Source organism: Xyrauchen texanus, chromosome 47 (assembly GCF_025860055.1).
Source record: "Xyrauchen texanus isolate HMW12.3.18 chromosome 47, RBS_HiC_50CHRs, whole genome shotgun sequence".
NCBI classification, from domain to species: Eukaryota; Metazoa; Chordata; class Actinopteri; order Cypriniformes; family Catostomidae; genus Xyrauchen; species Xyrauchen texanus.
In genome coordinates, this window is record NC_068322.1 from 15,268,656 (window position 1) to 15,295,607 (window position 26,952).

The following is a 26,952-nucleotide window of genomic DNA, read 5'->3' on the forward strand; positions in this document are numbered from 1 at the left end:
ACCTACTGACCTCAAACAAGGTTAAGAATATCCACTGACTACCCTTCTGTATTGCACACCCTTTAGTTTGTCAATTTTCTTCTCACATGATTTTAATAAAACATTTCAAAATGTAGAATTTCAATAGCTCCTTGGTCATGTGATCTACTGAAGTTAACCAAGGTTCAAAATGTCCATTGACTACCCTTCTATATTGCACACTCTTTAGTTTTTCCATTTTCATCTTACATGATTTTACATGCATTTTTTACATTAGAATTTCAGTAGCTCCTTGGTCATGTGACCTACTGCCCTCAACCAAGTTTCAAAATGTCAACTGGTTACCCTTCTATATTGCACACCCTTTAGTTTGTCCATTTTCATCTCACGCGATTTGATAAAATCCCACCCTTAAATACATTTTGTGTTAAAAAATTATTTAGACAAAAACAAAGTTACAGTCAGGCACTTGTAATGGAAGTGAATGGGCCCAATACTGTGGAGGGTTTAAAGGCAGAAATATGAAGCTTATAATTTTATAAAAGCACTTACATGAAATCGTCTGTATTATTTGAGTGGTAAAGTTGTTTTTACAGTAATTTTAGGGTTTACTGAGTTACATGAAAGCAACAAAGTTGTAAAATTGGCTATAACTTTCCACAGAAAAGATAAGTAAGCATTTTTATCTCTGTGAAATCATGTTAACATGCATATTGTTTATGTCTTGTGGCAATACTTATGAAACAGTGAGTTTATTAACTTTTACAGATTGGCCCCAATTAATTTGTATGCCTCACTGTGAACCAGATTGTTTTGTTTTTTCAAGTCTATATAAATGTTTGTGGTAATCAACATTATGCAATAATAATTTTGCTGCTGTTGATTGAGCTTTACGTTCAGCCCCCACATACTCTAAACACATACCCCAGACTGTTGTGTTTTGGGATATTTGACGTAGTTGGACTGTGTTTCTAAAGAGAGTTTTACAGAAATGGACAGAGATGAATAGGGGTCTCACCAAGGATGACTCAGAAGACTTCAACAACATGTCTGCTCCAACACCTAGCAATATGACATAACTGAAAAACAGCAGTCCTATCTAAAAATGAGTTTGACACAAAAATCGGCCATCTAATTTCAGAAGAATTTCCGAGTCAATTCTGGCTTACTGACAGATAGTCAGACACTTTGTATTAAGGAGCTGGCTCAGGTTCTGAGGAGAAATCTGGGCATATCTAGACATTCTGTACTGACAGGGTAAGTTCAGATCACAACGTGCACAGATCAAATCATTCTTCCGAGAGTGTTCAATCGCACCTGAACCTGTCAGTATGTACATACTGTACGTAAGCACAAACACAGACAAAGAACACAGGCCACCTTTGACAGATCACAGACTCTTTTATCAATACACCCCCACTACCTCCCTAAAACACATTCACAACACACACTCATTTACTTACAAGCAGATTCTAACACTTTCTCACATGGTTGGGAGTCACCCTTTGGCAGGACGCATACTGTGGGCCTCTGATGTAATTCCCTTCTGCTTCCTCTGGGTGCCTGAACCTGATACACCTCCCACATCCCAACTCTGCATATAAATGCAATAGTGGTGTATGCTGGTTCCATTAAGAAAGAGACTAAGAGAAGAGGAGAAGAGATATTACCTATTTTGACTCTGAAAATATGCTTTTTTAATGGATGTCTGGCATGCATGCTCCCTTTCTTAAATCTGAAATTTCTTTCTGACATCAGAAGGAGTTAGCTGGGACTGGGACTTAGAGGTAAGACTTTGTAACTAGATATTCAAAATTTTTAAGAGACAAACATTGAATTTTGGGGCTGAGACACTCAACTGTTTCGGTTACAGCTCTGCCAAAGAGTTATTTTTAATAATGGTAAGAAATTAATTTATTCTAATCCAAGTTATTGATGTGGGATTTCATTTAACAACAATGCAGTTTAATGTTATAGTGCAACTGATTCAGATTAGGTTGTTTAGATAAGTAACACATTTATCCACTGAACACGGATACAGTTTTCAATTGTGTGAGCCATTGCTTTGTGTTCTTAGAACTTAGGGATCTGATTCAATGACCTTTAAATATAGCTCAAATGTGAGGAAGAGAGCTAGCTTGGATGCAAACACAAACCCTTTCTTTCAGAGTGTGAGTTTGCATTTACCCGCCTCTTTAGCTGAAGGGCTTCTAACATCAACAGGTCGATCTTAGAGTTCAGTGATCTTGGAGACCTGGGAGAGTGCTGGTCTGTTGAGCAGGGAGGTATACTTTCGGAGAACGCGAGAAGGGCTCTTTTGGTCTGTTCAATCAGATTGTTCTGACACTGGGAAGGCAAGCAACCTTTAAGTACTTGCTTATCTAGACCAGTCATTCGAAAATAGAAAGAATTAATGAAAATGCAAAGGGTGTACAAAAAGTACAACATCTGATTTCAATGTTAATTGCAGTGGTAGTACTATGGGAACTTGTAATGTACTAAAATCTAATAATGACACTCATCATGAAAGGTAATGTAGTAAGGTGGATGATGCATAACATGTCCATGGACTTCTTTTATCAGCATGAACATTTTAGGTAAAAATGTATATGGATCTATAAGTGGAAATTAGTTCAATTTTAATGGTTATGCATTGTGGAATTATTTTTTAATAAGTACACATATTCCATGTAATCTTTTAATTAATATTAAGTCATAAATGCTGCTTGAATAATAAGCTAAATTAATTAGCAAAATAACATTTGAAATAGTATACAATAACCTGCCAAACCGCAGGACGTTAGCTAACTAACTGCAAGCATATTCAACATAAATAGCAAAATCTAAATGAATCTGAATGGAACTAATCTAATAATCTCTTCTCTGACAGATACAAGGCTGCAAGCATAACACACAGAGCACAATTTAAACACAAATCAGGAGTCGTGATGGCTACGTGTCATCATGAAAATGACTACCATGTATTACGACCTATTTACTCAAACTGCGTCTTTGACGAAGTCAATGAGAGACAAGCCCTAGAGGCCAGAAGTTTACAAGAACAGCTGAGCAGAACCTGTAGGTGAGTCAACAAAACACAATATGAGAAGCTTACCACAGACCATGATATAGCATACAGTGTGTGTTTTTCTGAGTTGACATCCTCATATCTAATCAAATACACTACAGATGCACTGATAAGTGGGCCATTCAAAAAATGAAGGGGCTTCTCCCAATCCTGGATTGGTTTCCTAAATATCAAGTCAAGCAGTGGTTACTTAGTGATATCGTCTCTGGTGTCACCACAGGACTAGTATGCTGTTTACAAGGTACGTTCCACTCTGTAAACACAACCATGAAAATTGTAATGTTGTCATGGCGTTTTAAGGTTGTCATGGTTTCATTGTGTTGTACAGGTGTGGCCTATGCATTGCTGGTTTCTGTGGCACCAGTCTATGGACTTTATTCAGCATTCTTTCCTATCCTCACTTACTTTGTCCTGGGCACCTCCAGACACATCTCTGTGGGTATGTCCCCTAACATACAGTAACTGCTAAATAACTAATGTACCTTTTTCTCATTGCCCCGTTTGGAACATAGAAGTAAACTTCAGTATAACAGTTTAAACTTCTACAGAAGTGAATGGGACTGTATACTGGTATTAAATTGTATTAAATGAGTGAACCAGTATAAAATGTTCAGTGGTATATCTTAGGTGTGAAAGGCTGATCTTTCACATCAATGCTATTGATTCGTTTTAAAATCATACTATGGCATTCTCTTACTTGCCTAATCCCCTTCAGGTCCATTCCCAGTCACATGTCTGATGGTGGGCTCTGTCGTTTTGACCTTTGCCCCTGATGAGCACTTTCTGCGTCCAGTGAACATGACAGGTGTGAATGAAACAATAACAGAAGAAACATTAATGGAGGTGGATGTAGAGTCCCGAGAGGCCCAGAGAATCATGGTAGCTTGCACGATGACAGTGTTGGTTGGATTATTCCAGGTAAACCTGCAATAAAATAGTCTTAATATTTTATTATAGCAATATTCCATCCCTATCCTTCAAGAATATTGGATGTTAGAAAGTTTGATCTTAAATATAGTCCTTTCACAGATTGAAATTGGGTAGAAATGTATTGTCTATTATTCTTGAGCTAGTTTGTTGTAAATAAAATGTTTTGCTCAATTCCAGGTGGCCATGGGGCTGATGCAGGTGGGCTTTCTAGTCCGATATCTGTCAGACCCCCTAGTAGGGGGCTTCACAACGGCTGCTGCCTTCCATGTGTTCATATCCCAGATTAAAACCGTCCTATCCGTTCCAACCAACAACCACAATGGATTCTTCTCTTTTGCTTATGTGAGTCTCTTGCATCATTAATATCTTCACATCTACAAGCTATGATTCTTCCCTGATTTATAAATCAAATATGAGTTTCCCAAAACATGTCATCATGTTTTGGGAATGAATACAAGTCATCTACTGTATATAATGTACATAAATGTTTTCTTCCTCTATTTGTTTCAAATCCAGACTCTTAGTGATGTAGGTAGGAACATCAACCAAACAAACGTTGCAGATCTAGTTGCTGGGTTACTGACAATCTTCATAGTTATGGCTGTGAAAGAGATCAACACAAAATTTCAGCACAGGATCCCAGTGCCCATTCCAATAGAAGTGATTGTGGTATGTACCACAATTCCCAAAATTCTCAACTGTAAAAAACAAGATCAAACTTTTGTCAGATAATGAAGTAATCTAATCTAATGAAGAAAATGTTGAGTTTACTTAAAACAATAAATAAAGTAAATGTTTATGCCATTTAAGTCAGAGCAACTTAATTTTTTAAACAGTGAGCACACAATTTCAAGTTTGGTGTTGAAGGTAGAACTAACAGGCTTTGAGTATGCCCAATTTGGTAGAATAATCCAAATAAAAAAAAGTCGTCATCAGGGTGATTAGTGTTCATGATAATAAAGTCATTAAGTTGACTGTACATCTAAATGTTTGAAGTACTTGTTACCTGCACCACCTAATAATTTGGGCCAACTGTTTGGTACTTGTTGGGCTGACACATGACCTCATGCAGAAATGTTTATATGCTTAAAGTTGCACTTATTTTTATGTCGAAGTATGGCTTACACTGACACCTAGTGGCCTGGATGCTGCATCATTCAAACACAGTAGTTTTCAGTTATCAATGCCATTGTAGAATTTCACTATGTGCACAGTAATCCAGGATTAATTTATCCATAAATTGGTCCTTTCTCACCTACAGTCCTGGGTAGGGTTACACCAGCTTAAATTGGGATGTAAAGTTCACACTAAGGGCTTAGTACCTACTATTAGTTTGTAACAAAGTCAGTGCTTAATTTGGTTGCACCACCTGTTCTTAAGGCAAGACTTAGCTAGTAGGTCGTAAACTCTCCGTAAAGTAATGTGAGGTCACATAATATGAGGCTTACTTGTATTGATCCAATAAACAGCCTTCGAATTTGGACACAGAAGTGTTAAAAAGCCGTGAATTTCAATTTGATCTTGCTACAGTTGATGTTCAAACCTTGTTTACTCACGTAACTGCTACCTGTAATAAATTATATCCCCATTAAAATACCATACGTAATAAAAGTATATTTGATAAATAGTATATTTGCCCTGTGTAAATGACAATATATAAGGACTGTGTCTAAAATAAATAAGGGGGGATAAATAAATACTTATACAACAGGCTGGAAAAATAGACTTTTATTCATTTTAATATCCTATAAATTTTTTGAATGTGTGGAAACATGACATCAGGCGACGCACCCTGAAAACTGCACCGTTTGAATGGTTTCATGTGGGTTCAAGGAACTTGCAATCCAACTTGAATTTGAAGTTGATACAACTAAGTTGAGTTGCTTAAAAAAGTTTACTCAACCTTTTCATTTTAACATTGTATAGAGACAGCAAACTGAGCCTGCCTTTATGATATTCTCTTTAAAGTGAAGCTTTGATGATCAAAAACATACAACGATTATTAAAAAAATTATTTTGCTTCTGATCTGATAGACACTGATAGCTTCAGCAATCTCTCATGTGATGGACCTGAACTCCCAGTATGGCGCCAACATTGTGCACAGCCTTCCAAGGGGGTAACAGCACTTCCTGTGGCCTTTCATGCTTCCTGATGTGGGCTAAGTGGACATTCAGTCCCTTTGTATTGAATATATAGTATTATCACGGTATTGTTTCTTTAAAGTTATTCAACAGTCTCCACTAGAGCTTGTGTAGACTTGGAAATGTTTTCTTCAGAACAATGAGATTGACAAATGAATGTTGAATGCCTTTTCCAATAATAACTTGAAACAGAAAGGCTATACACAATAGCCGAATAAAGCCTAGATGGCAAAAATAAAAGTACAATATTAGAAAGTACATCAGAGGGCATAATGTGAAAACAAAGGCTTACAGTACAAGGACAGTCGACAGAACCTATGAGTCTACAATTGTTATGTTTCTGCGTCCCACAGGTTTGCTCCGGCCCAGTCACCCGATATAGCACTTATTGGAAATATTCTGGGTTCCAGTTTTTCGACAGCAGTGGTTGGTTATGCAGTAGCAGTCTCAGTTGCCAAAGTCTATGCAGCAAAACATGACTACACAGTTGATGGCAACCAGGTAAATGAGAATGAGTGTTTGACTATGAGAGGGCATGTATGCATAGTCTGTACCTTTAACAAAATATGTGTGCTATTTAATGGGGAGGTAAATTAAAGGTGATTGTGTGTGCATAACTTACTTTCAGAAATATAATAAGGGTGAGACAAGACCTCTTCTCCCACAGACGAAGAAAGTACTGTAAAGCAAGGGAGAGACAGAAAGATCTAACTGACCTTCTAAGGTCACTATCACCTGCCAAATTCATGACAAATGGAAGAGAGTTTACAACAGCAGCTGCTATCATTTGTGAAGCAGAGAGTACAGCTGAGAGCTTTTGGACATAGTTCAAGATTTTCTATACCATAATACGCCTGCTTAACTGTCATGAAAATTGATACCGAATGAAATTATACTACAGATGTGCTGTTGTTTGTTACTGAATTTTCCTCGTTTGTAATTCATTTTGGATAAAACCATCAGCTAAATGACAAAATGTAATGAAATATAAACTTATTTCTCAATGCAAAAATCTACAAAAATTGGCTTCATTTAATTTATTAAAATATATAGTAATTAGCTTATGTAATGTTTTCTTGGATTTATTTTGGATAAAGTACAACCAGGGCATATTTACAAGTACTGATATAACGTTTACAAGCCCTATGATATAAAAATGATCGGATGCAGTGTTGCTTCTTTTTTATATTCATCAGGAGCTGATAGCTTTTGGTGTCAGCAACATCTTCGGTGGATGTTTCTCAAGCTTTGTGGCCAGCACTGCATTGTCACGGACAGCAATACAGGAGAGCACAGGGGGGAAGAGTCAGGTGAAACACATACACTTACAACAACACTTTCACATGTGCATGTGGAAATGCACATTTGATTTATGTGCTCTCTGTTCTGTTGCAGGTTGCTGGTATAATCTCAGCTGTGATGGTGATGATTGTAATCTTGGCCCTAGGGCCATTTCTCCAGCCTCTACAGAAGGTATGGTTGACAAATCTTATATGTTAATAAAGTTAAAGGAATAGTTAACATAAAAGTGAAAATTCTCTCATGATTTACTCATGACATCCCAGATGTATATGACTTTCTTTCTTCTTCAAGATTTTTTGAAGAATATCTCAGCTGTGTAGGTCCTTACAATGCAAGTGAATGGTGACCAAAAATTTGAAGCTCAGGAAAGCACATTAAAGGTGCATTCAGTAACTTTTTGATTGTGTCATCTTGGACTTACAGTGACACCTAGTGGTGTGGATGCAGCATCATTCAAAATCAGTAGTTTTCAGTTACAGATGCCATTGTAGAAATTAACTATTCATGATTAATTTAATCCATGAGTCAAAGTGTCCAAAGCAATTAATATAATTATATATTTAATATATTACTCACTTAACTGAATTAAGTGAGTAGTATTCAGTTGTTCATGTGATTCTAAAATGGTAGTGCCCATGAGGGGACCCTCTCCATGTAGAATAAAACAGCTTTTACTCTATAAGGTTACTGATATGACTGGAGTCTTCATCTCATGTGAGTGGTCATGATGTTATATATATGTTTCAAAACTACAATTAATTTATTTTGGAGTAAAACTTTTTTAATGGAGAAAAAATTACTGAGTGCAGCTTTAAGGCAGCATAAATGTAATCCATAAGAATCCAGTAGTTTAATCCATGTCTTCAGAAGTGATATGATAGGTGTGGGTGAGAAACTGATCAATATTTAGATTGATCAGAAATAGAAGGTTGACTTTTCTTTAGCTAAAATCAGTCTATGCTTACCGAAATTCGAAACACTGTCCCCAGTGGCCAAAGTGGTAAATGTTTTTGGCTGTATGTAAGTTACATTTTCTTTAAATATTGTCAACGGAAGTGAGCCAAAAGCAAGTTTTAAAGTGAGTTGTTTCCAGCTGCAGGCTGTAATATAGTAAAGATTTTACTATACTATTTAAAGAATTTATAGTAAAAAAGGACTGTTTCTCACCCACACCTATCAAATAGCTTCTGAAGGTATATTTTTAACCACCAGAATTGTATGGATTACTTTTATGCTGCCTTTATATGCTTTTTGAGGCTTCATAGTTCTGACCACTATTCATTTGCATTGTAAGGACCAACAGAGCTGAGATATTCTTCTAAACATCTTTGTTTGTGATAAGCAGAAGAAAGAAAGTCATACACATCTGGGATGGCATGAGGGTGAGTAAATGATGAGAGAATTTTCATTTTTGGGTGAAACCTTGGGAAACATTTGGGTGAAGAACATTATAAACATGAAAGATTTAAATATAGTCTGAACAGGCTTGATTACCTCCAATATACAGAATCTCTTTTATTAGAGCTTTGGGCCTGGTGCAAGTATCAAAATAAGGTTAAAAATAAATAAAATCACAGACCAGACTGTCATTTAATTGATTAGATAATCTGACTTGTGATGCCACTTAAAATAATATAGATATCAAATAGGTTTTATAAATATATTTTCCAAAAACTACACTAAAGACAATACATACATAGTGATCAGTGTATCAAACAAAGACCTGAGACATGCCTTATCTATGTTATTCTAAGTATTTGATCCTCTTTTTCTCTTGATGTGACTTTTGCATCACATTAGGTCAAAATGTATCAGGAGCAAAGATAATCCTTACTGGTTCACAGAGTTTCCCTCACGATTATTCCAATATGGATGATATTGATCATGAAATAGAGAACTTATCTTTTATGACTTCCCACTTTGTCCCACAGTCAGTGCTGGCTGGCATTGTTATAGCCAATCTGAAAGGCATGTTCATGCAGATCTCTGATGTGCTCGTACTCTGGAGACAGAACAGGACAGACTGTGTAAGTACCATCACAAGGCTGATAAATAAACACTAACAGCATCAGATAACAAAGCAGGTTCAGTTGTTTAAAGAAACAGTGAAAAGAATGTGTTCAACATAACATACAGTATAAATGTAGGGTGTGTATGCAAGTGAAGTCTTAAGTGTGTTTTTATATTTACATTTTCTTCCTTTTTCCTCTGTATAATGTAGTTGAGATCTGGCATCGTAAGTGATAAGTGATATGGCATCGTATTTCATTTTGCTACAGCAATAACAAATAATCCAAATTATTAGAAAGTGTCCCACATTGTATGAAACAATGTAACGACTTATGAGTCTTGTAAGCTAATTACGTTTTTTGCTGATTTACTTTGAATCAGAAAACACATAGAATTACATAAATACTTGGTAACAAAAGTGTTTCGATATAATGTTCAAAATGGTGTAATACACTCGCAGACTGAAATGAATACTGTAGGCTACATGTGAAATCCTTATTCTTCTGCAGCTCATCTGGATAGCTACATGCCTGGCATCCATCATCCTTGGTTTAGATGTGGGCCTGCTGGCTGGTCTGGTATTTGAGATGGGCACAGTGGTGGTCCGAACACAATTGTAAGTATCATCGGTAGAAATCTTTGATTCATACTAGAATCATACATGAAAATGTGTGATCATTTTGTTAGCACAGGAATTGCAAAAATAAATGTTGTTTTCAAAACAGCTTTCTGAATACACCCCCCAATCTGCCATTGGTCAAAGAAAGAGATAGTCCTGCCACCAACTCACGACAAAGTATTTTAACACAGAAAAAGTGACATACTTCAGCTGCGTTTAAGTACACAAAACTTGTGTCAGTTTTTGGCTGATGCAATAACAATTCATCATAACTGGGTCATTGGCTTTGGGGGCTCTGTTTGTTTACAAATGTAAGCACTACTTTTGAAATTAGAGTCATGCAGCTTGATGTTTAGGATCAATATATGAGTTTTAGTATTACGTGGTGTCATAAGGAGGCCAGAAGAAATGCCATTTATAGCTCTCTCGATAATGGGGCATTACAATCAATAAGCATGTTATTTTTATGTGTAATATTTAACAGGATTCTATGGACGATAAGAGAATAATCACTGTGAAATTCAAATTAAACAATAATGCTTTATAGTCAATTGTGTATTTGAAAGTTGCTTGGTATTAATTAAGACATTGGTTTCTCCCATTTCATTCAGCCCTTCCTGTTCAACCCTTGGAAATGTCCAAGACACTAATATCTACAAAAACATGAAAGATTACAAAAATGTAAGATATACATTCTATAGTGTCAATAATCAATTATTGCAAGAATGCAGTGCTCTTTTTAAAATCCCACAAACTCTGAATAATGTATTCCTTTAAGTCATTTTTGCCTTAAAAGGATTCAAATATAGAAATATTTACAGATTGCAGAAATTCCTGGGATAAAGATTTTCAAATGCAACTCACCCATTTACTTCGCAAACATTGACTACTTCAAAGAGAAGTTAAGAGATGAGGTCAGTTTCCTTAAGTGCGTATATAACATGACATGGAAAATTGAGCAATTAATAACTTTTTTGTATAATGGGCTAAAACTATGTGAATTCTTACAGGTGGGTTTTGATGCAGTACGGGTATTCAAGAAAAGAAATAAGGCCTTAAAGAAGATTCACAAACTCATTAAAAAGGGGAAATTAAAGGTTTCAGAGGTATATTGTGCACAACACTTTCTGAAATGCATTTTTTGTATATAAAAGTGTGATTTGGCATATGGCTGACCCATCACTGACCTGAGCTTCTGACACCAAATTTTGGTCCTAACCTATTTCTGCTGTTCTTCACAGGATAGTTTAGTACCAGTGGCCTCAATGGGTTTAGATAACAAAGCCTTTGAGACTGAACAGAGTCCTGAGCTGGTGAATGGGCCGGCTCAGCCAGACCCAGAGGTGAAGGTGCAGGTGGACTGGACATCTGAGCTGCCTGTCAGTGTTTCAGTACCCAAAGTCCATATCCACAGCCTGGTGGTGGATTTCTCCGCTGTCTCATTCCTAGATGTGGTAGCAGCCAAGTCTCTCAAACTGGTGAGCCATCTTTATTGCTTTTTGCTGTGTTATTGTATCACTGCAACACAGAGGCTTGGCCAAGATTAGAGCAATCTATACATTAGAAACAGCATTCTTTTAAACCCAAAGTCACTTGATATATCTTTTTTTCCTGTATGCACCACTGTAATTCAGGGCCTCAAAGGTGATTTGTGTAAATTTCCGAATAAATAATTTCCCCTATCCCAGCTTCATATGCAGAGACAACTACTGTATAAGTAATCCATTTGTAGGTAAATTTCACCTAAATGTGTTGTGATGTGGCTCTGTTTGCTTACTTGGACAAACCAGCCCAACATAGCAACATTGGCTCAACCAATGGCATGAGTTTGGGCTAGGACTATCTGTTTGCTGACTAATAGAAGATTAGGAGAGTTATTACACAGAAATTACACACTTGATCTATTACAACAACAAAAAAACAAGTATGATGTATTGTATTGTGTTTACTCAGTAATGTTTCTAAACTATGCAGAGTGCTGAAAATTGTAATTTTTTACCTTTGCAGGTTGTAAAGGAATTCCTACGAATTGGAGTCAGTGTCTATATTGCAGGATGTGATGGTAAGATCTGTCCTGGATTGGTAACACTCAAGTTGTGCCAAATTCATTTAATGTGCTCTAAACAAAACTTAATAAATTTCCTTCAGATTTTAACAGTTGCTATTTTCTATAAAATAGCAAGTACCAGGATGAAATATAAAAAAAGAAGGCCTGGGTGAAAAAGGGTCACCAACCCGTTTTATTTCAGTCACACTGGCTCCATTTGAACATGGCATGCCTCAGACTTCAGCCTGTTAATGGCAGGTTATGACACTGTGAATAACCTGAAGGGTTCTCATGTCACAGGTGAACTTGTCAGGAGAATGGAGGCGCTGTCTTTCTTTGACGAAGAGGTTACAAGAGACATACTCTTCCTTACTGTCCATGACGCCATTCTCTTCATCCAACTGGAAACCATCAGTAGAACTGCACAGGATCCATTAGCTGACAAGGTTAATGCATTATATTAACTGGTGTCTTTGATTATGAATGCCAACATAGCTGTTTGATAACAAAGATTACAGCTATAACTTCAAATGGTCCTGGACGAACTGAATGATAACAGGAATTCATGCAGTGAGCAGGTGACTGGAAATGTTCACATCTGTTTATTGAGATGGCCTGATAATCTGTGAGCCGTCCAAATCCTGATATCCAAGAAATAAATAAGATATAACAAAGTGAATGTTTAGCACATGCCTGCATTGTTAAATGGCTAAAGGCATTGTTAAGAGAAGTAAATAATCCCAACCACCATAAAAAACACAATATCTACATGTTAAAGATGTCCGCCTTAAAGGGAAAGTTCTCCCAAAAATGAAAATTCTTTCATCATTTCCTCACTCTCATGCCATCCCAGATGTATGTGCCTTTTTTTTTCTTCTGTGGAACAAAAATGAAGATTTTTAGAAGAATATCTCAGCTCTGTTGGTCCTCACAATGCAAGTGAATGGAAACTTTGAAACTCCAAAAAGCTCATAAAGGCTCTTTTAGGCAGCATAAATGTAATTCATTTGACTCCAGTGATTTAATCCATGTCTTCAGAACATACATTCTCCTCCCTGTTCAGTAGGGGGCGAAATGCACGAAGCATGCAAATTGCCAAAAACAAAAGAAGAAGAATGTGGAAGTGAAAGTGGATATTGATAGTAAAAAAGGACTTAAATATTGATCTGTTTCTCACCCACACCTATCATATCACTTCTGAAGATATGGATTTAACAATTGGGGTTTTATGGATTACATTAATGCTGCCTTAAAGGTGCAGTGTGTAAGATTCATAAACCCTTGATATTAATGACACGTGTGGCAATTAAGCGAACTGCAGCACCTACTTGTCGCTCGTGCACACACTCCATAGGGACGCGAGTGAGCGTGCGTTGACCAAAACAAGGATGGAACATACAAAGAGACTGAACGTGATTCACCGGCATCATGCTAACAGATGAGGTAGCATAATTAAAAATACACCATTATGATTGTTTTACTACAAACTTTGAGACTGTATATTATAACTTACTCTCCAGTGCTGGAACAGGGCTAAAACAATGTGTGGATGTAGGTCTGACTATGCGAGATTGTAGTTTGAAGTAATCACTTTCTTTGCATGATACATTGACTGCATTTACAGGTGAAACTCGAAAAATTAGAATATCGTGCAAAAGTTCATTAATTTCAGTAATTCAACTTAAAAGGTGAAACTAATATATTATATAGACACATTACAAGCAAAGTAAGATATTTCAAGCCTTTATTTGATATAATTTTGATGATTATGGCTTACAGCTTATGAAAACCCCAAATTCAGAATCTCAGAAAATTAGAATATTGTGAAAAGGTTCAGTATTGTAGGCTCAAAGTGTCACACTCTAATCAGCTAAACACCTGCAAAGGGTTCCTGAGCCTTTAAATGGTCTCTCAGTCTGGTTCAGTTGAATTCACAATCATGGGGAAGACTGCTGACCTGACAGTTGTGCAGAAAACCATCATTGACACCCTCCACAAGGAGGGAAAGCCTCAAAAGGTAATTGCAAAAGAAGTTGGATGTTCTCAAAGTGCTGTATCAAAGCACATTAATAAAAAGTTAAGTGGAAGGGAAAAGTGTGGAAGAAAAAGGTGCACAAGCAGCAGGGATGACCGTAGCCTGGAGAGGATTGTCAGGAAAAGGCCATTCAAATGTGTGGGGAGCTTCACAAGGAGTGGACTGAGGCTGGAGTTACTGCATCAAGAGCCACCACACACAGACGGGTCCTGGACATGGGCTTCAAATGTCAAGCGTCTTACCTGGGCTAAAGAAAAAAAGAACTGGTCTGTTGCTCAATGGTCCAAAGTCCTCTTTTCTGATGAGAGCAAATTTTGCATCTCATTTGGAAACCAAGGTCCCAGAGTCTGGAGGAAGAATGGAGAGGCACACAATCCAAGATGCTTGAAGTCCAGTGTGAAGTTTCCACAGTCTGTGTTGGTTTGGGGAGCCATGTCATCGGCTGGTGTTGGTCCACTGTGCTTTATTAAGTCCAGAGTCAACGCAGCCGTCTACCGGGACATTTTAGAGCACTTCATGCTTCCTTCAGCAGACAAGCTTTATGGAGATGCTGACTTCATTTTCCAGCAGGACTTGGCACCTGCCCACACTGCCAAAAGTACCAAAACCTGGTTCAATGACCATGGTATTACTGTGCTTGATTGGCCAGCAAACTCGCCTGACCTGAACCCCATAGAGAATCTATGGGGCATTGCCAAGAGAAAGATGAGAGACATGAGACCAAACAATGCAGAAGAGCTGAAGGCCGCTATTGAAGCATCTTGGTCTTCCATAACACCTCAGCAGTGCCACAGGCTGATAGCATCCATGCCACGCCGCATTGAGGCAGTAATTAATGCAAAAGGGGCCCAAACCAAGTACTGAGTACATATGCATGATTATACTTTTCAGAGGGCCGACATTTCTGTATTTAAAATCCTTTTTGTTTTATTGATTTCATGTAATATTCTAATTTTCTGAGATTCTAAATTTGGGGTTTTCATAAGCTGTAAGCCATAATCATCAAAATTATATCAAATAAAGGCTTCAAATATCTTACTTTGCTTGTAATGAGTCTATATAATATATTAGCCTGCCGATGTTCACGCTAGTTTTTGCTCGACCACGATCACGTTCCCGCTTAGCCAGATGGGATTCGGTAGATAAATGTTTTTTGTTTGTTTTTTGGCTTACTCTGAGTTTGTGTAGGAGTTGGTGTTGTGCCGGATGCCATCTCTAATATAACGTTACCTAGTGTTGCAGACTGTCTGTTGACACTGTTGAATAGTGGAAGAGAAGCACTGAGGCATGGTACGCATAAATGTCACATACTTTGGATTTTCCCGGCAAAAGCGACCTGCACCCTTCACATGAAAATCAGTCTACAGGCTTTAATAGGCAACCTAGGAAGTCTCATCTTTTAAGTTGCATTACAAGCCGTTCATACATTGGCAAAGTAAGGGTTAATATAACATGAAAATTGTTACATATTGCACCTTTAATGTGCTTTTGGAGCTTTTAAATTTTGGTCCCCATTCACTTGCACTGAACAGAGCTGAAATATTTGTCTAAAAATCTTTGTGTTCTGCAGATGTGAGAAAGTCATACAAATCTGGGATGGCATGAAGGTGAGTAAATGATAAGAGAATTTACATTTTTGGATGAACTATCCCTTTAACATGATGAGTTGCTTTAGGGTTACAGTGAAATATAGGGGCGGTGGTGGCTTTGAAGGGGCAGTGGAGGCTCAGCGGTTGAGGCTCTGGGCTACTGACTAGAAGGTCGGGGGTTCAAGCCCCAGCACTGCCAAGATGCCACTGTTGGGCCCTTGAGCAAGGCCCTTAACCCTATCTGCTCCAGGGGCACCGTATCATGGCTGACCCTGCACTCTGACCCCAGCTTAGCTGGGATATGTGAAAACAAATAAATGTATGTAAAATGTGTGACCAAAATAAAGGCTTCTATTCTAAATATATAGGGGGAATTCTGGTAAAATGGCCACATTTGACAGTTGAAAAGTAAAATGAATAAATATCAGAATTCACTCTAATGAGTATTGTAATAATATGCCACCCTAAGATACCTGATCTGTTCACTGTGTTCAGATTTCTCAGTTGCAGGATGACAAAGAAACGCTTCCTTTTACTGACAATGAGGACCTGATTGAGACCTATGACAACCAGCACTTGGTGAGCTCGCAGCATGTTTTGAATTATGGTTTCAATGTAATCTTGACTCTTATTATAAAAAACACAAAAAACAGCCCATTAAACAAGCATTTCTGTTTCATGTGTAGGCTATTCATGGACTTTCAAACTGAGGATAAACTTGAATTCCTCTCTTTGGTTGGCTGGACTCACTGGGACAGAGAGACAGAGTCTTCCTCTTCATCTGCTGATTATGAGTCAGGAAACGTCCAGTTTTGTCCTGGGAGGACTTGAACTCTGATCAAGAAAGACGCTCTGAAGTTGAGCTAAGAGAGAAGAAAGCTGTCTGATTTGTGACTTTTCACATCTGAATGAATAAATTACAGTAAATACAACTTCAAACAAAAACTGAAAGTTATTCCAACAAAAGGATAATATTGACTCACATTTAACAATTCACATTCATATTTACAACCTAATTTTTTTGAGGCAAATACAAGTATTCATCTGTATTCATCTCCTGGAGATCTGATTATCAGTACGGACCGCAGAGGCCCATGGATAAACAATACGTTTACTTCCTTGCAGTAACTCTCATTTATGGGAGGGCAATGAGGTGTGAAGAACTTCTATCTAGAGGTGGAAAAAAATGACCAGGGACACTTCCTGTGTGGGGAGTTTACAGCATGACTGATACTGCAGCAGGAGGCCCCTTTTTGATAGACCCACCTGTTATATATGTGTGAAACGATGTTTCTTTTTAAGAACTGTTCATTGAAGAACAGAAACATTTGAAATTTGAAAATAAATTACTTGTAAAATAAGAGTTATACATTGTTGTGTGTTTGTGTATTTGAAAAGTCTGATTGACATAATTTAGATGAGAGCTCACTGTGGTTAGAATGGGGAAAACATGAGTCAAACTGAGAAAGTTATTTATAATTAGCACAGCAGGATTCCATTTAATAAATAAAAACACTAGAAAGTGTCATTACAGTCAGGGACTAAAAACAGAATGTTTTTCATTTCAGTGCATTCTGAGCAGAAACTGTATTTTTTCATTCAGGACCTGGTGTTCATCTGCCTCCTTTCCGATTGGTAACTGGTTAAAACTAAATTAAAGAATGGTTAATAACATACTTTTTTTTGTGTTGTTGATGACAGTACTTTGTGCTAAGGGTGGGTAATATGATATAAAAAGATGCAGTGTTACCAGATCTCTCAAGAAAAAAAGGAAACTGGTCTGGAAAAACAAGCTCAAAATATGGTGAAAATGTGAAAACAAAAATAAGTGAAAATGAGCAATATATATTTTTCACAATATATTATTATTATATTCCCCACAATATATATTGTGGGGAATTATCAGCTTAGAAATCATAACAAGCAAAGTATAGCCAATATAAAATAACATCTTTTCAATAAATGTATTCTTAATATTAAATACTGTTGGAATACCGCACCTCTGATGGATCTCACCTTCACCCATACTAAGTTTTGTTGGTCCTCGTGGGCAGAACCACGTTTTCTAAATTGAAAGAGAAGTTTACTACTGCCCTCATTCTTAATACTCCCGACCCTTCACATCAGTTTGTGGTGGAGGTGGATGTGTCAGAGGTCGTTGTCGGTGCTGTTCTGTCACAGCACTCTTCCTAGGACGGGAAGGTGCACCCGTGAGCCTTTTTCTTGCACTGCCTTACCCCAGCAGAATGGAATTACAACGTCGGTAATGGAGAATTGTTGGCTGTAAGATTGCCTTTGGGGGAGTGGCACCACTGGATAGAGGGTGCGGGAGTATTTGGAGAATACCCACGGAGCCAAGCACCTGAATTTCAGACAGGCTCGTTGGGCACAATTTTTTACTCACTTTGATTTTGTTTTGTGGTACCGTCTAAAAACATCAAGCCTGATGCCCTGTCTTGATGTTTTGAAATTGGGACCTCCGCTGCCCCTCCGGATTCCATCCTTCCTGCCTCCCTGGTGGTGGGCATTATTGGGTGGGGTTTAATTATTTGTTTTAATTATAGATCTGCTTCTCGGTCACAACCCGGCAGCATTAAATCTGTATTAATGCATCATATCTAACAATAATTCAAGAATTAACTGTGCAGTAATTATACATAGTTCTCAAAAAGGAATGTCATAGAAGGCTTCATCCACAACATGCATTAAGACAAAGAAATGTGTAATGCAGCAGTTTCCTTCAGAATCAATTATGTTCAACTAAAAAGAGAAAAGCCTAAAATGTACTGTGACAAACCATTTAGAAATTTTTAAAATAACAGGTTAATAACTGGATACCAAAATAAAGTTTTCACTCCGGAACAATTGAAAGGGACTTTGTTCCCATTTTCAGTAAATTTCTGCAAAAATGTTTGTTCTTTTTTGGTTTTCGTTTTCATTTCTTTGAAAGTTTTCAGTCCCTGATTAAAATTAATACACAGTGTAGACATTCATTAAAATGTCTAAATTACTGGGGCATATATTTTCCATGCAAACACTTGCACTTCTTTTAGAAGGAGGAAAGAGAGACCTTGCTGTTTGTCAAAGATTAAACAAATTGTAAGCTTGAACATAAAACTCTGACTTTCCTGTGTTTCTTTATCTGGAAGTATTGTGTGTACTTATTACATTCATGCACACACACACACACACACACACACACACACACACACACACACACACAGCTGTGTTTCCATGTTTTATGGGGACTTTCCATAGACATAATGGTTTTTATACTGTACAAACTTTATATTCTATCCCCTAAACCTACCCCTACCCCTAAACCTAACCCTCACAGAAAACTTTCTGCATTTTTACATTTTCAAAAAACATAATTTAGTATGATTTATAAGCTGTTTTCCTCATGGGGACCAACAAAATGTCCCCACAAGGTCAAAAATGTCGGGTTTTACTATCCTTATGGGGACATTTGGTCCCCACAAAGTGATAAATACACGCTCACACACACACACACACACACACACACACACACACACACACACACACACACACACACACACACACACACACACACACACAAAGACAGACAGACAGACAAAAAATATATATATTTCTATATGAAAACGTGGATTACTAGGTGTTTAATACATTTTCCCATGTAAAATATAGTCTGTAGTGTAAAGTATAATCTCCGTAGTATAGTAAGATTCATATCATAAAGATAAAAAAATTATTACAAAATAATGACAAGGATTAAAAATAAAATAAAATTAAAAATAACATAATATTAAATCATTTCAAATAAAAACAAATATCTATTAAATATAACACCTATATACAGTAAATGTATATATTGGTTTCTTGATGAAATATCTCGTTTAAATTTCAGTAAAGAAATTATGTTCCTGTGTCCCATTCATGACAAACTAGAAAATAGTTAGAAGTTCATTATATGTAACTGTATTCTGAATTAATGTTTAAAATAAAAAAATATTTATGTATATAATTGATATTATCTGTTCATATACTTGGCCACCTTTTCCTCTGACCTGCCAAATATCAAGTACTGTACATCTTCTCCCTCATATAATTTATTTTGTGAAAAGGGGTTATACTTAAGCTAATCTACTGTATACAGTTATCTGAGAAGCCATTTACAATGTAATCTCACAATGTAACAGACACATCTTAAACCCCTCATATCAAACAGCTGCAAGATCTGACGCTTGCAACTGGACTTCGAGAAAACAGAAGTGTAAACTAATTTGATGATAAAAGACACAGGTTCGGATCAAAGAGAAGGGCTGGATATACTCATTCACAAATTTCATTAAAGGACATGTTGACAAAATGTCTACTTCTAGAAACAACAGAAAACAAACAACAAAATGCAACACATTAATGAAAAATTGTCACTGGTCTAAGTCTGAAACTGTTAACTTAAATTGAAAATGTAACAAAAAAGTTAAAAGTCACGTTATTTATTTCTACAGGCACATACACTCATACCAACATACCCGCATCGCACATAATATAACAAATATCTGAATGCAACGTCACTACTCACACATGATGAGAAATGGAAGTGATTTGTAAAGAATGAAAAGAATTTGGGAAAGGATCCAGTAATTTCTGCTCAAATATTGGTCAGTTGTTTTTTAAGAATTATTCAAAAGGTAAGTGCATTATTTTCAATTCGTAGTTGAGCAGCTTACTTTCATGACAGACCAACAGTGCTGTTCCATAATGGACTAAACCAGGGCTTTGTTCTATTAGGTTATTGACCAGTCCTTTTCATCCTTCAAAGGATGCTGAGATTAAAGACTAAATACAGCTGGAGCTGCTGACCTACTGCTGTACATTATGAGAAAAGAAGAAAAAACTTAAAGAGACAGTCACCCAAAAATTAAAATTCTGTTATCAGTTACTCACCCTCATGTTGTTCAAAACAGCCTCAGTCAACATTTCATTCTATGAAAAAAGATGCAGTGAAGGTGAGACTAACATATTGAGTGCCAATCTTTTAGAGTTCCACGGAAGAAATAAAGTCCTGGTTTGGTTTGGAACAAAATGAGGGTGATTAAATGATGACAAGTACGAAAAATAACTTTAAATATCATGTAAACCTTTATCTTGATACAGGGATAATTAAATTGTAGAAAATCGAAGAGAATCTGTATCTTAGATTTATAAATCTAAACGTACAGATGGGCAAACATGCAAACTTTCATACACTCTTAGACAGTCAAGTGAACTGATGCACGATGTTGCATGATGTTTACACAGTGCATTTGAGTGAACACCTACTGCCTTACACATAATGTCCCAAATTGTCAGTTCAAATACAAATTTGATCAATTCTGCTTGACAATTGCCAGTGCTGTACACATAGTTCAGAGGGATTTTAACCCCTACAGCTCTACTGGCTCACAATGCTCCTATCCTCATCACAGAAGCATGTGGTGACAAGGCCATTCTATTCAGAGGATGCCTTTGAGGATTAACATGCAAAAGTTTACAGGAAACACAAGACTCTGCTGAACCATGTTAATCAGTACTTCACGTAAGCCAGAACGTTTACTTACTAAGACGTGCAGAGAAATATCTTCACACTGATCATTTCTGATCATTAAAGGCTAAATATTATGTGCTACAACAATTCATTGCTTTGATTCTGAAGTATTTTAACCTATCTTCTTTCATAAGACACCATGGTTATGGGGCGGCTGTGATTCAGGTGGTACAGCGGGTCGGCCACTAATCGCAGGGTTGGTGGTTTGATTCCCAGCCCACACGACTCCACATGCCGAAGTGTCCTTGGGCAAGTCACTGAACCCCAAGTTGCTCCCAATGGCAGGCTAGCGCCTTGCATGGCAGCTCTGCCACCATGGTGTGTGAATGAGTTACAGTGTAAAGTGCTTTGAATACCGTTAAGGTTAAAGGCAGAACAAAAGCCATCCACTACTAAAAACATCTCCCATCATTAAAAACATTTTGTTGAGGCCACATCCTACCATCTGGTCAACTTTTAATCACTTACGGTGAATTGCATTGCTGAAACATTTGCAACACAATTAAACTATTAAAGGAGATGCATGATAGGTAAAATATGATATCAGGTCCTGAGAATGTAACATTAGATAATGTGACTGACTTGTGATTAGTCATAACTGAGTATCTGCTAAGCACTATATGTAGTCTATTGTTAGATAACTCTGTTAAAGTAAAAAGTGCATTTATCAGGGACCTGTGAGTCAAATGATAAACATGTCACTAGGAGAGATTGTCCAACAATGCATTACATATTGAACAGAGGAAGACTTTTTTAAAATTAAAAAGTTGGCAGACAAATAAAGAAGTACTATATTTTCTCTCACAATTATTAGTAGTCTGTCCCTGGAAAATCTTCTAACTAACCTTGAGAGATGCTGAGCATGGTGAACAGGGTTTTAGATATAAGAGGTATACTCAATAAACAAGGGCATCCACAGATCAAATCTGTAGCAATATTGTAACTGTGGTACCCGGGTTTGGTTAATAATTATCTTTCCACTTCTTAGGACTAGCCTACAGTTAGCTGGCATCTATTTCGCCTCAGCATGGATTATATGCAGCTTTTTCCCTAGTCCATATTTATTTTCTCCTGGGCACCTCTCAACACATTTCTGTGGGTGAGTTCCAGTTCTGGTTATAAATGATACCAGGTTATGGGGATGAGATTTACAACATGGCATTGCTGACATGCAAAGTCCCATTTAAGACAAAACATGGTGCACTTGACATCTACTGTCAAGAGGCTTCTTGCTCAGGTTAGCTGATCCTGAAAGTATTAGATTTTTACTTCCATTCTTATTCATTGCTGCATTGATACACCAGTAGCAGATGTTAGTTTTAGCACCACTATTTCCAATTTGGAACCATTAAGCAAAACCATGTGAGATGCAGCATTAACAAGGTAGCATTATACCAGTGGTTCTTAACTGGTTTTACATCAAGATTTTAATTCACTACACAAAACAATGTGGTCTTGACAAAACATGTCCTCATTTCAAGAAAAGCCATTTTTACGTAGTCTATTTTTAGAGAATGATTGTCATGTCACACAACCTTTGTTGGTCTGCCAATGTTGGGAGAACTCGGCTAGTCGAAGAGCATTGATGATTGGTTAAAACTAATAGTGGGTGGGGTTTGGACATGAGGTTTTTTTATTTACAATCACGCGTGCCATTTGAGGAGCCGTAACTAGAGTTGGGGTACTCGAGTTTGGACTCGTCCATGTCACAAGTCCAATTTTAATGGTCTCGGATGTATTTTTACACGGACTGACTTGGACTCGAGCCTTTTGGACTTTTTTCAGAGTCTGGCCGGGTCCATGGCATTTATGACCATACGTCCTCTTTTCCCCAGACATGTCCTCTTTTCAGACCTGAAAAAAGCATCTAGCCGGGATTTCAAAATTGCCTCTAAATGTCCAGAATTTGGCTTTGTCTTCATATTGATGTGCTCTGTACAGTTAGTACTAGCATACATTCTGTCTATTTGATACTGCGCATCAGTATTTAAACGTTTATGTCTTTACGTGTGATAATTCTGGCTGAAAGCAGCAGCATGCACTCTTTCAAAGTTATTTTTTTAACTCTCTTGCCCATGTGCCCATACTGTATGTGTGTGCAGGAAAAAGATCACTAGATATGCTCTGCTACTCTCATCCAGAAATATCAATAACACAAGCACACTTTAAAAAGTATGTTCCCCAAATCTGCAAATTATTAAACACATCAGACTGACAAAATGTTGACTATATCCAGACAATCAAATTTACTACTTATCAGGGACATTTAAACTAATATGATGGATGAAAGAGACCATTATGGAAATTGTAGATTAGATTATATTTAGGACTAGGTGATACAATCCCTTGTGTGTTGCACATACCTTGAGGCCTTGCTGTTATGAGTGGGAATGATGATGACATCTCAGGGTTTTCAAGTGGGTACCCTCCGTCCTCAGTGTTTACGACTTATCAGGGACATTTAAGCTAATATGACGAATTAAATAGACCATTATGGAAATTGTACAACTCAGTCCGTCACATATTTGTAGGCAAACTCTGTGTGTTACCTGTAAAGCTGGCACTTGGCACTTACAGTGAAGAACACAAGTGAGGGGTGAAGTCTCTATTCACCTATAATCCATCAGCCCGAGGTGAGTTTGATCTTGACTTTAGGGAAGTAGGCTACACCTGAACACAGCAGGTGGACCGAAATGTGTGAAGTGTAAATCTGTTGTATATAAATGTTTGTAAATGTTTATTTAATGGTATCTGATCTTTTCTGTTTTTATTTGATGTTGTTTTATTTAATTTATGGGCATTAATAATGTTTTAATATTACCATTTATTAAATGTATTTAACACATTAAATGTTTTACATTTATTACATAAAATTTATTTCACCCATAATTTTAGATAAATCTAAACTAAATTGAATGGACAAATTTTAAATGAAGTAGAAGTAAAAATTTAATACAAATTCGAAATAACTAATGACTAATGTAGATTTCACTTTCTTTGCTGTATGTTTGGGTTGAGGGGAAAAAGCAACAAATAACTGAAAATGTCAACAGATCACCATAAGAATTGTGTTGAAGGACAGTTTTTTCTTCATACGACTAAAGAATCTGCTTTCATTCTAAAACCACTTTCTAAAAACAGATTCATTTGGACTCGACTCGGCCTGTTATGGACTCGGTCTTGAGTCCGACTCGGTCCCTTTTGGACTTGGACTCAATTCTGACTTGATTGTTTAAAGATTTTGACTCGACTAAGTTGGACTCGAACCCAGCACTAGTTGTTACCTAGGTTACTGTGGTTAAAATGGATAACTTTAAGGTCCGTCTCTCAGAGATTGTGCAGAACTATACTTTTTACATGATTAGCAGCACAAACTCAAAGAAAGCGTAGCCACGACAAATGAGTGGAGAGATTGGAGTTTTAAAAAAATGGAAGGGGCTCTGTGACAAGTTCAATAAAGCAAAGAAGTGATACAGTGCTTAAAGCAGCAATCCATGTAGAGAAAAACCTGCATTATTGGCATTACTTCCATGGCTGGAACAGTACGTTAAACACGTGACATCACCCTAAATTAAATAATTTTAAAAGATTTTGTGCGTAGTATAAACGTCGGCTTCTTTTGCTTAGGGTCCTTTAGTTCATCCAGGAGAAAAAAACTTTTGGATTTTCCATAGTATAAATCATGCTTTATGGATCACTTTTATGTTTCCTTTATGTGATTTTTGGAGCTTCAAAGTTCCGGCTACCAATCACTTGCATTGTATAGACCTACAGAGCTGAAATATTCTAAACATCTTTGTGTTCTGCAGAAGAAAGAACGCCATACACATCTGGGATGGCATGAGTAAATGATGAGAGAAGTTTCTTTTTGGGTGAACCATCCCTTTAACTCTGCACAACATAACATATTGTTAATATAGTCTGGATCATTACAATAATAATAATTACAGTACGGACATTGAAATGTATTGCCCTGGACACATCTGCAGTCCTCATGCCTCCATGCAGCATGCTTAAGGCTCGTTCATGCAGATTAGCAGGGACCCTGGGCATCTTTCTTTTGGTGTTTTTCAGAGTCAGTAGAAAGGTCTCTTTAGTGTTCGTTTTTATAACTGTGACATAAATTGTCTACCGTCTGTAAGCTGTTAGTGTCTTAACGTCCGTTCCACAGGTGCATGTTCATTAATTGCTTATATTTCATTGAACAAGCATGGAAAACTCTGTTTTAAAAAAATGCTATTGACACAGCTTTCCATTGCATTAATTTAACAGATTGTTGTTGTTGTTGTTGTTGGTGTTACATAGAGTCAACCCACGGAAGGCTGCTGGTTCAGACAACATTCCTGGCAGAGTGCTCAGAGGATGTGCAGACCAGCTGGAGGATGTTCTTACCGACATCTTCTACATCTCTCTGAGCAGCACCGTCGTTCCAACGTGCTTCAAAGCCACCACCATTGTCCCCATGCCAAAGAAGTCTTCAGTGTCCTGCCTCAATGACTACTGTCCCGTCGCACTCACACCCATCATCATGAAGTGCTTTGAGAGGCTCGCCATGAGGCACATCAAGACCCAGCTGCCCCCTCACTAGACCCACTGCAGTTTGTGTATCGTTCCAACTGTTCAACAGATGACGCCATCGCCACCACCCTCCATCTGGTCCTCACCCACCTGGATAAAAAGGACTCATACGTTCGAATGCTGTTCATAGACTTTAGCTCAGCATTCAACACAATCATTCCTCAGCACCTGATTGGATAGCTTAACCTGCTGGGCTTGGACACCTCCCTCTGCAACTGGATCCTGGACTTCCTGACTGGGAAGTCTCAGTCTGTCCAGAACGGGAACAGCATCTACACCACCACCACACTGTGCACTGGGGCCCCCCAGGGCTGTGTGCTCAGTACACTGCTGTTCACACATGCAGCAATGCACAGCTCGAACCACATCATAAAGTTCGCCGATGACACGACCGTGGTGTGTCTCATCAGCAAGAACAACAAGTCAGCATACAGAGAGGAGGTGCAGCAGCTAACGGACTGGTGTTGAGCCAATTACCTATCTCTGAATGTAGACAAAACAAAAGAGATGGTTGTTGACTTCAGGAGAGCACAGAGAGACCACTCTCCTCTGAACATCAACGGCTCCTCTGTGGAGATTGTCAAGAGCACCAAATTCGTTGGTGTTCACCTGGCGAAGAACCTCACCTGGTCCCTCAACACCATCTCCATTACCATGAAAGCACCTTTGCCCGGCAGCGCCTCTATATTCTTCGAAGGCTGAGAAAAGTATATCTCCCACCCCCCATCCTCACCACATTCTATAGAGGGACTATTGAGAGCATCTTGAGCAGCTGCATCACTGCCTGGTTTGGGACTTGCACCGTTTCGGACCGCAAAGCCCTGCAGAGGATAGTGAGGAAAGCTGAGAAGATCATCGGGGTCTCTCTTCCCTCCATCAAAGACATTTACAAAAAACACTGCATCTGCAAATCAACCAGCATTGTGGATGACCCCACACACCCCTCACACAAAATCTTCACCCTCCTGCCATTTGGCAAGAGGTACCGAAGCATTCAGGCCCTCATGGACAGACTGTGTAACAGCTTCTTCCCCACAAGCCATCAGACTCCTCAATACACA

The 26,952-nt window shown here is 37.8% G+C and overlaps 1 protein-coding gene across 1 annotated transcript; it reads left to right on the top strand.

Annotated features, from left to right (window-relative positions):
• The first annotated feature begins 1,623 nt into the window (after positions 1–1,623).
• On the top strand, positions 1,624–16,542 carry slc26a4 (solute carrier family 26 member 4). The gene is made up of 21 exons (XM_052121103.1): positions 1,624–1,766; positions 2,870–3,061; positions 3,169–3,308; positions 3,396–3,506; positions 3,783–3,985; positions 4,175–4,339; positions 4,514–4,666; positions 6,032–6,114; positions 6,493–6,640; positions 7,336–7,449; positions 7,535–7,612; positions 9,373–9,468; positions 9,961–10,067; positions 10,682–10,751; positions 10,892–10,984; positions 11,081–11,176; positions 11,312–11,548; positions 12,078–12,132; positions 12,418–12,563; positions 16,237–16,320; positions 16,428–16,542. Exons 2-21 carry the CDS (start codon positions 2,928–2,930, stop codon positions 16,449–16,451), a joined length of 2,337 nt encoding a protein of 778 aa, XP_051977063.1. The 5' UTR covers positions 1,624–1,766; positions 2,870–2,927; the 3' UTR covers positions 16,452–16,542.
• Positions 16,543–26,952: the final 10,410 nt, after the last annotated feature.